The following is a 10003-nucleotide window of genomic DNA, read 5'->3' on the forward strand; positions in this document are numbered from 1 at the left end:
AATACACTGTCGTGATTATTTGAAGGTTCATTTAATACATACAGTATTAAGATATTGTGGTTCACACTCCTAACCGTTAGGTGGCGGAAATGTACCATCACGGTGTTTGCCAACCGCCAAATATTCAGAAGAAGAAAGAAGATGGTTGCAGCTGACAATTAAGGTTGGCTTGTGTCCGATTTGGGCGTTTTTACGGTTGATAGTAACTTTCTGTTTTGGTATTAAACATCCCTTGTCTTCTTTTCGGCGGCTGGAAAGTGGTCAGACGCGACGTTGCTCTCGACTGCAAAACAAAAGACGGTTGTGGCAGCGCAGCGGAAAAGTACGACCACTGTCCGAGAGTGAACGAGGAGGTGATGGACAATTTTTAACGTGGTGCATTGGGACGTTGGGTAGATTCCCTCCGTGTTTCAGATCACGGTTGACGCCCAAAACAGACAGTCGGGAAGAAGATCAACGCGCGAGGGATTGTAAACATAGATGGCAGCGCACATTGTTTCCAGCAGCATGTGAAGACACCGAAATACGGAGGTATCTTGACTGACGAGCCTCGTTCGGTGTTTTGCTTCGTGTCTTGAGACCACATTGGACGAACGCCACTACATCCGCCAAGTCAGATCTAGTTAATTCGTGTAGCCTTTAATAGAAAAAGAATCTCAAAGGGCGTCACCAGCCCATAGTGGACAAAGATTTGCGACATCAGCCTGATCTAAACCTCATTGATTCCGCTGAAGTGGTTACCTTACAGAAGAAGATCAGTTTTTTTTTTCTTTTGTGGAGTTACTCTGCCAATTGTTTTCCTAACCATGGATCCTGGGAAAAAAGTTATTCCTGCCAAGAAGAAGAAAAAGATGATGTCCATTCAATTAAAACATGAAATAATTGAAAAATATGAGCGCGGCGTACGCGTAGTCGACTTGGCGAGGCTGTACGACCGTAACACTTCAACGATATGTTCCATACTGAAGCAGAAGGAGTCGATAAAGGCTATAACACCAGCCATGGGTGTTAAAATAATTTCAAGGCTCCGCACTTCTGTCCATGAAAAGATGGAGAGGCTGCTGCTGGTGTGGTTAACGGAGAAGCAGCTCACGAGGTGTCCTTTGACGGAGGGTGCCATCTGCGAAAAAGCGCGGGCCATTTACACCGACTTGCTGCAGCAGACCCCAGGCTCTTCAACAGACGGCGCACCAGAAGACTCGTTTAAAGCCAGCCGGGGTTGGTACGACAATTTTAGGAGGAGGATCAGCTTTCCCTCCGATGTTGGGCATGTTGGCGCTGCGAGCTCCAGTGTGAACAAGGATTACCGCAAAACATTTACAGATGTGATAGCAGCCGAAGGATACGTCCCTCAGCAGGTCTTCAACTGTGACGAGACGGGCCTCTTCTGGAAAAGGATGCCAAGGAGAACTTTCATCACGATCGAGGAAATGAAGATGCCTGGTCACAAACCTATGAAAGATCGATTAACCCTCACACTGTGTGCCAATGCGAGTGGTGACTGCAAGATCAAGCCACTGCTCGTGTACCATTCGGAAAATCCCAGAGCCTTTAAATCGCACAAGATTATTAAAGAAAAACTGCAGGTAATGTGGAGGGCCAACCCCAGGGCGTGGGTCACCAGGCAGTTTTTTGTAGAGTGGGTCAACCTGGTCTTTGGTCCTGCTGTGAAAAAGTACCTCCAGGTAAAAAACCTCCCTCTGCAAGCCCTTCTTGTCTTGGACAATGGTCCCGCTCACCCACACAACCTCCAAGATGACATTCTTGAAGATTTTAAGTTTATAAAGGTTTTCTACCTTCCACCTGATTCCACCGCTCTGCTGCAGCCCATGGACCAGCAGGTGGTTTGTAACTTTAAGAAGCTCTTCACCAAGCACCTTTTTCGCCGCTGCTTTGAGGTGACACAAAGCTCAAATCTCACCATTCGAGAATTCTGGAAGGATCACTACAACATTGTGTCATGCCTCAAAATTATAGACATGGCCTGGCAGGGTGTTACAAAGAGGACTTTGATTTGTTCGTGGAAGAAGCTGTGGCCTGAGGTTGTGTCGGAAAGAGTCATGTTCGAACCTGACACTGCGGTGGTGGAAGAGATTGTGTCCCTTGGTAAATCCATGGGCCTGGAAGTGGACGAGGAAGATGTGAACCAGCTCGTCAAGGAGCACTCCCAGGAACTGACATCGGAGGAGTTGAAAGCGCAACAGACACAGCAGCACGCAAAGGTTTTGCAGGAAATTGATACTGCTGCTGAGCCGGAGATTGATGAAGTTATCTCTACGAGTGAGATCATGGAAATGTTGGGAATGTGGGAGAGACTTTCAAATTTTATTGAACGGAAACACCCGGAAAAAGTTGCAACTGGATGCGCGTCGTCGCTATTTAACGACACCTGCCTAGCTCATTTCCGAAACATTCTGAAGGAGCGGAAGAAACAACTGCTGAAACGGCCTGCAGGTGAAAGTGAGGAAAGCCTGATGAAAAAGCCCAAAACAGAAGATGATTAAGTAGAGTGCGCTAAAAAAATGGCGCTGTTATTTCAATACAGACTTGCACCTAAATATAAACCAGTTTGTTTCCCTACACTCTGTTTATAATATTTTGCCTTTGTACCATACAGTGTCATTTTTCTGTATTAGCTACGTAACAAAATATTGAGGTGGGTTTATGGTCTGCCAGGACAGTAAATCAGAACAAATGGAACTTGTAAGTCACAGTACCACTGCCAGAGGACACTCCAGTGCCATGAGGAAGCCTTCTCCTTCGTGTTGCTGCTTTGCCAAAAGAGATGCCGGTGGGGCTTGAGTTGTTACCCAACAGTGGTACTATGGATGTTGAACCAACCTAATGTTCTGCGCTCAGAGATTTATGCGATTCAATTTCTTGAATATTAATGTCGATGGAGTGGCTGAGGGATATACTGCACACTGGCACCTCCCTCCTGGCTCTGCCGTCGTGATTGGCCCCCTTCATCTCCTGCTCTTTTTCACGGATGCTCCCTCGATTGCAGAAGGTACCCAATCGCACTGGTGGCCATCGCCTGGACCATCGGCATGTTCGGGTGAATCATCAGAATTCTTTCTTACATTTCATCTACTTTAATTACTCCTTTTCACCTCCACCATGTTTGAATTCTTTCAGTTTACTTCATCACAAGGAGTTGACATTCATCTGCCTTGGGCTTCCCTTCTATTGATCTTCTGTGGTAAGATCCTTTTACAACTGTACAACAGCATGCAAATAATTACTTATATAACACAATTTTTTGATCATTTTAAAACGTATTTATTCAACTACCAAAACTCACTCTCAATATAACAAAAAACAACTTGAAAATCAATCCATAACAATAGATTAAAATAATGGCAATGAATAAAAATATGCTCCTTGTCCTCTTCGGGGCAGTGTGGTGCAGTGCATGCATGGAGATAGACATTAACATTCAGATAAAGAATTGGACAAAAAGGTCGTGATTGATTTTTATTAACATTACTCTTTTTATTGATATATTGGCAAAAATATATGCCTGTGACTCTTGCTATATTACCGGTCTTTTCAGTGTTAGTACAGCACTTGTATGTGAATGTTGGTTATTTTATATGACTCCTGAAACTCAATGCTAATTTCCTGCTAGCACACCAATTGGATTTCCCCATTCACTATTAGCATTCTGTCAGCACTAGTTGGATTCAGTTGGACCAATTTCTGTGTGTGTTAACAGGACTACTGGTGGCGACGAGCAACCGCGTGCGGTTTGTTGACACCGGACCTGCTGCTAGCCATCGACACATGGACCGGACTCACCAATGTGGCGCTCTGGACATCATGAGCCATGTACACGCAATTTGTTGCATCTCAGATCCCGGCCACTCCACACCATACGACAGGTGGGAGATCATCACCTGCCACTATGGACACCCCAGTTAAAAAACAAAACAAAAACACAACACCCACACACGGCTCCAGTGTGCTTGAGCACAGACCATGAACAATGTGTGTTCACTGTGATGGGTCAAATGCACAGGTCAAATTTCATGTAACATGTGAAACAAAAACTAAAAACTATCTGCATGATTAGGGGAGGGTTGTTGACCCAAATACAGTGGCAATACAGGTCCAGAGCGTGACACTTTCCCGGCCAAACAGCCACACAACAAGGACCAATGACGATTTCATCTGCCGTCCCCCACTCTTTCTTCCCTTCCAAAAGCTCTGAATCTGCTTGTCAGCGGGTTCAGCTGAGACTGCAAGTTTGGGAGACGAAGTGACTTATTTTTCTGATTTTTTTTTTTTCCCAAGCAGTTGAGCAACCCTGCAGGTGTCTTTTGAGACCTTGAATGTGAATCATGGTTGGATGAGACAGACAGTGCAAGGGTTTTGCAATAAATAACTTTGCTTATTGACCATGTCTAGTCATCTTTTGGGTGCAGTTACGTGTAATATGCTAATCAACAACAATTTATACCCTTCGTCTATCCCCGTCCCCATAATGTCATTTGCTTGGAACTGTTATATTCGAAAAGTTATCAGTCCCATAAATTCATTACACAAGCAAATATTTTTCATTCACTTTAGTGGTGATAAATGGTAACACTGGCTGGCGGCACAGAGCGGTCATTTTAGAAATCGAGCAAAATATGTCATTAATAGCTACGAGACTTCCAATTTGGCCACGACGATGACGTTACATCAGCGTGACGTCCGTCAGCAACATGTCACGCCACATTTTCAGCATTCTGATGCTTTGCACGTTGCGAAGCCTGTTTGTGAAATCCAGCTGCTGGACTCCGTTGACAGTCACGTAGAAGCAGTCGACGTCACACTGGATGATAATCTGAACAAGAACACAACATCAGGGTGAACAACGTACCCTTCGACCAGCCAAAAACTTTTAGTGTATGTCTCAACAACACACTGGGTGCTGGTCAGTGTCAGGGCACATTTGGATCTCAAACTAAAATTGAAATAAAGACCATTAGACCACCTTGCTGCCACCAATAAACAGATACTGTGGTAATGGAGATGTGTTGAATGGCGTAGTGAGTCATATGACCTCAAAGTCAAGTCCGGGTTCAATGGGAAACGAGTCCAACGTCGTCTCCTCTTTGTCTTTGGCACCATTCAGGTTGGAGGCCATCACAATCTTTTGGTCTTTGATGTTAAAGTCCAGGTGCAGTGCAGTGCCTTTGGCCGCGATCAGTTTGAAGATTAATCTGCAGATACATTGATTCCGATATCGACAAATCCGCAAACATGTTACAGTAACATTCTTGGTGAGGGGTAGTTGCCAAGTACCTCTCAGCTGATGGCTTAACTCGTCCTCTGATGGCAATGCTGCGGCCCGCACTGAGATAGCCCAAAAGGTCAACTATGAATCCAAACTGTGCACACACGTTTCGAATTGAATGCAATTTGTGTCGAAAAGGCATGAAAATGCTGTAAAAACTGTTGAGACGCAAATCCATTTCACACCAAAACTCACCCAATGAGGCGACGCAACAAGCATGCACGAGCCTTTGATGTCAACGTGCATGTGATTCCAATAAGATTTTTCATTCCAGAGTATGACACTTCCTGGTCCTGATGTCGTCAGGTGGGCAGGAGGAAGAGAAGGAGGCGCAAGAGGTGGACATGGAGTCGGAGCAACCCAAGTGGGACAATTACACTGAGGACAAGTAGGCGGAGGGGGACGAAAGTCCTTGGCTGCAGGGGTGCAACAGAATTTCATATGAGCGCCTGCATTCAAAAATATACAAAGTACGCATGACTTTCGGACCTTTTTTACAGATGAATTGCTGTTCGACTTTGCAAATGTAGTCATTGAGATGTCCGTCTCGTGTCAGTTCAACGCATTCCTCTTTGCGGAAAGCGTTGTTGGGTTCTCTTTTATTCCACCGGAAGTAGTCCTGTGCATCACATGGGGAATGTGGCTTTAGCATGTCCTCACAATGTTTTCTGATAGTATAACTTGTAATCTTATAACCTTTTTATTTGGGTTATTCAAACTTTTTTTTCCTCACACTGCCCGTTTGCTCTCATCAAATGACAGCTTTTTACACCAAAAATACTTGGTAATCAGTTTGGTAATAAAGCCGTTTAAACTAACGGCGTTAGGTAACTTTTTTTTTCGTAAACGGAGTAATCTATTTTCCTTGTAGTTGCAACACAACTATCGTGACTTTACGTTAAATGCGACGCGTTCCATTTATTAGTTTACAACAGGGGTGCCCAAACTTTTTGGACCTTAGATCGACTTTTCGATCAACCATCCTCCCGGGATCGCCCCTTACCGCAGGCGCGCGCGCGCGCGCACACAACACACCCACACGCACGCACGCACGCACACACACGCACACACGCACACGCCATGATGCGAAACAGCCTGGCGCGGAGGCATGCGGTGCACTTTTGCAGCCTGTTAAAACTCTCGTAGATCACACGTGCCGTTTTAAAGTGCTGCCCTGGGCCCTCTAGATTCTTATTATTTGCCCGTGCCCTCGGTGAATTGTACACGAAGCAAACTCTGAATGAGAATAATGACGATAAAATATATAGCGCAACAGGTCTGATCACAAGCTGCAATTGCAGACTGCTGAGCGCTAACAACTTCCGGTGACGTAATCACGCGCCACCGTAGGTTAATGATTTACCTGCTTTATTTTATTTTATTTTTTAAATATGTTTTTGTGAAAATGAGACTGATAGGATGATTAGGGTGCAGCGTACATTAACACAAAAACTATATTACTAACATGTACAAAAACACACAAATGGTTGTTTTTTTTCTCTACACCGCTCGGATCTACTTCGGACCTGTCCTAGATCTACCGGTCGATCAGGATCAACGTAATGGGCACCCCTGGTTTACAACTCCTGAGTAATAGTAATGCTCCCTGGCCCCACAAATAGCCTGCTGGTTGGGGAGAACTCCGTGAAAAGAGAAGCGATCATGATTGGCAGTCATGGCAGCCAAACGGAGCCAGTGCGTTGGTAGTCGCTATTCTGGCGAGATGAGATGATAAAACGAGCATCTACATGTGGGACCATATTTCTGACCGGAAACAGTGCTCCATTTGAGCGCGCCCCCCCCCCTTTATTTATTTATTTATTTTTTTGGTCACGTCTCTAGACGAAATAAAGTTTGATTCCGGTTACTGCAAACAGTTTATATCGTTGAACTGTTACATTTGAAAGAGGTGCTTGAAGCACAGAATGTCTACCAAGACCACTTCTCACGGCCTTTTTTGTGTGTATTTCTCAATTACAACTTTTGGGGAGAAGCGTCATAATGATTGACTTACCGCAGTGGTATTGTCAGTATTGCGAAAGTCGTAATCCCAATAGAAGAACATATCCCACCACTCTATGCTCACTCCCAACCATGCGCTGCATCGTCCAGACTGAACCAGGAGATCTTCGGGAAAGAACAACAATCAGTTATAGCATGAGGACGGAGGGGGGGCGGCCAAGAACTTGTTAGCATCAGTGGCGACATTTAAAAATAGCCCAATCTATCCCAAATTTATGTTTTGAGACAGCGCAATAGCCCTAGTTTTATGTTCAAATGGATTAAAAACCATCGAATCATTAATGGTCATATTTTAGTCTGTTAAATGTGGCTAATGAAGACCTTTCTGTTGACATATTACATAAATTTACAGACCTACCGGTTGAAAAAAATACACCCTCCTAAACATTAAGAGGACTATCCGAGATGCATTTGGCCCTCCCCAGAAGCCAGATTGATGAATGTTGTGAAGCAATGTGGGATCATTCCTGGAATTTTCAGGAATCCCCAAGCTGCTGTTTTGGTGCTTACTTGTCAAGAAATCCAACTCCGCCTCTGAGTGGACGCTGGCTAAGTGAGCTTTGTGATTGACACAGTACTTCTCGGCCTCAGACCAACTCAGATCTCCCGCCATCAAATAGCAATGACTGCAGTATGGCTGCCACCCGTTGTTCACATCGCACTGGAGCTCCGTATCGGCTGTGGCAAAGGACACATTTTGAAGCATAGTCTCGGCAGGTGTTTTTTTTTGTGCAAACCGTTCAACATTAATAGCAGGAGGTGGCACGAGCAGTCTTCCATTTTCCCGAGAGAAGCCGTGTAGGGTCACTTCGGCCATTTCCAGGGTTGTTCTTCAAATTTTATTCCAGCACAATTTTGTGTAGAAATGAAATAGTACCTTTATAGAAGAGACAATTTAGTGATTCCTGCAAGCCACTTGCTCTTAACTTTGAGAAAAGTACAAATTTGCATGTTTTAGGGAAGTCATCTTAATTAACCAGATCCCCTAACCCTAACCCCCAACCGATAACCCTAACCCATAACCCCTAACCCGAAACCGTAACCCCTAACCCAGTGGTTCTTAACCTTGTCGGAGGCACCCCCCCCCCTTAAAAAAATACTACCGGTAATTGTGTGTATGTTTAACACATTTTAATCGTGCAACAGGAAAATAAGTAGTCTCTTTTTTCCAGAGTGCACTCATCGATCTGAAAAGAAAACACTTTGTGCTTTATTTTTAATTAAGCGGCGCCAATACGGACGCTTACTTCTGCAAGATCACTGAAAAATGTCGTATATGAACAAGTACCAGTACACAGGTTTCCCTTCTCTAATTTTAAGAAATAAATCCGTTTACTACATTTTCATCACGGATAACCAAGCAATATGTTAAAGTAACTCCAAACGATTATAATTCGAGGTTGCCCTATGCTATTTTGGGTGTGGGGGGCCAAATAAGACGGCCCAAAAGCGCACATTTTCATACAATAGCGATTCTGTTTCGCGCTCCCATTATTTTATGCAATCGACTCTCACCGCCACCCACTGCAATCGCTAACGCGAACAATGAAATTTATTGATGACTTCTGTTACGCCAAGTAACGTAATCATTCGTGTACTAAGAAGGATTGCCGATGGTGTCGTGGTACACTCGCTTGCCTCGTGTGCGGGCAGCGTAGGATCGGTTCCCACGGAGTGACGGTGTGGATCTAGATGTGGGTGTGAATGGTTGTTCATTCCTATCTACCCTGCGACTGACTGGCAACTGGTTGAAGGTGTAGTCCGTCTTCCGCCCAAAGCCAGCCCTTCTGTTTATGACCCGGTTCAGGATAAGCGGTATGGAAGGATGGATGGATGGCATTCATGTAGTACTCACACATGACAGTAGACTGCAAAAAGTTGGCCAAGATGGCCATCAGGAGATGCAGGTACATGGCGACTCTGGCAAGGCGGTCCCCCTCACATGGAGAACAGATGCACTCGGCTCAGGCGTTTGACTCTTCTGTCAACTATTGGAGAAGCGGGTTACAGAATGTATGGCGAGTGCCGACTTCCAAAAGTGTCCTACTAAATGGCCCACATAGACACCCAAACGCATCATAGAGTTGTAGGGCACATCAAAGCACGCATCATAAACGCAGGGCCGACTTAACCTTTGTTGAATCATATTGTCATTTCAAAAGCAACGTAAATGACAAAACAAAACACACTCGTTTTGATTTCATTTCCACTCTTCATTGTGCGGACATTATCCTTCCATGATCCTTGCTTAAATCCGTCCCGAGATCTCAAATTGTCGTAAGTAATAAATAACGGTGACATTTTGCAATAATTGTGTTACGCCGTTTACACTCACTTGAGCAATAACAAATACTTGACTGACTCCAAAACCAGTGTCATCTTTTTTTTTTTTGTGTGTACTGTACAAGTAATAATGCAATGTGATGATTAAACATTTATTCAGTTTCACAGTCTTTAACGTGCCTCCGAGGGAATACGTAACTCCAAAGTGTCCCGCGACAAAAACGAGTTTGACACCTGTGGTCTCACGCGTTCCACAGTCTTCCTCATCCCAAACCTCAAGCTTGAGTTCACGCCAAGGGGGCCTCAATGACAAACTAAGGACACTTTGTGTGACCCCTCCCCTTGGAGAGAGGTTCTCTGTAAGAGCAGTGTAGCAACCATGCGGGTATACGGGTTAACAGTTCTTTAAGTTCC

The 10003-nt window shown here is 44.6% G+C and overlaps 2 protein-coding genes across 4 annotated transcripts; one reads left to right on the forward strand and one right to left on the reverse strand.

Annotated features, from left to right (window-relative positions):
- The first annotated feature begins 95 nt into the window (after nucleotides 1-95).
- On the forward strand, nucleotides 96-4400 carry LOC109525821 (tigger transposable element-derived protein 1-like). Of its 3 annotated transcripts, XM_019886608.1 has the most exons (5): nucleotides 96-163; nucleotides 259-353; nucleotides 438-3058; nucleotides 3139-3202; nucleotides 3719-4400. In XM_019886608.1, the coding sequence occupies exon 3, from the start codon at nucleotides 807-809 to the stop codon at nucleotides 2502-2504; it is 1698 nt and encodes a 565-aa protein (XP_019742167.1). In that variant the 5' UTR covers nucleotides 96-163; nucleotides 259-353; nucleotides 438-806; the 3' UTR covers nucleotides 2505-3058; nucleotides 3139-3202; nucleotides 3719-4400. The 3 variants fall into 3 exon arrangements, with proteins under 3 accessions (XP_019742167.1, XP_019742166.1, XP_019742165.1); XM_019886607.1 differs by having other exon boundaries at nucleotides 259-3058; XM_019886606.1 differs by having other exon boundaries at nucleotides 128-3058.
- Nucleotides 4292-9367, reverse strand: LOC109525826 (galectin-3-like). The gene is made up of 8 exons (XM_019886615.1): nucleotides 9162-9367; nucleotides 7817-7984; nucleotides 7299-7411; nucleotides 5774-5903; nucleotides 5480-5700; nucleotides 5293-5378; nucleotides 5051-5210; nucleotides 4292-4831 (listed from the first exon to the last, which is right to left on the reverse strand). The coding sequence occupies exons 1-8, from the start codon at nucleotides 9217-9219 to the stop codon at nucleotides 4682-4684; spliced, it is 1086 nt and encodes a 361-aa protein (XP_019742174.1). The 5' UTR covers nucleotides 9220-9367; the 3' UTR covers nucleotides 4292-4681.
- Nucleotides 9368-10003: the final 636 nt, after the last annotated feature.

The sequence above is a fragment of the Hippocampus comes genome, unplaced genomic scaffold (genome assembly GCF_001891065.2).
Source record: "Hippocampus comes isolate QL1 unplaced genomic scaffold, H_comes_QL1_v1.1 scaffold261, whole genome shotgun sequence".
NCBI classification, from domain to species: domain Eukaryota; kingdom Metazoa; phylum Chordata; class Actinopteri; order Syngnathiformes; family Syngnathidae; genus Hippocampus; species Hippocampus comes.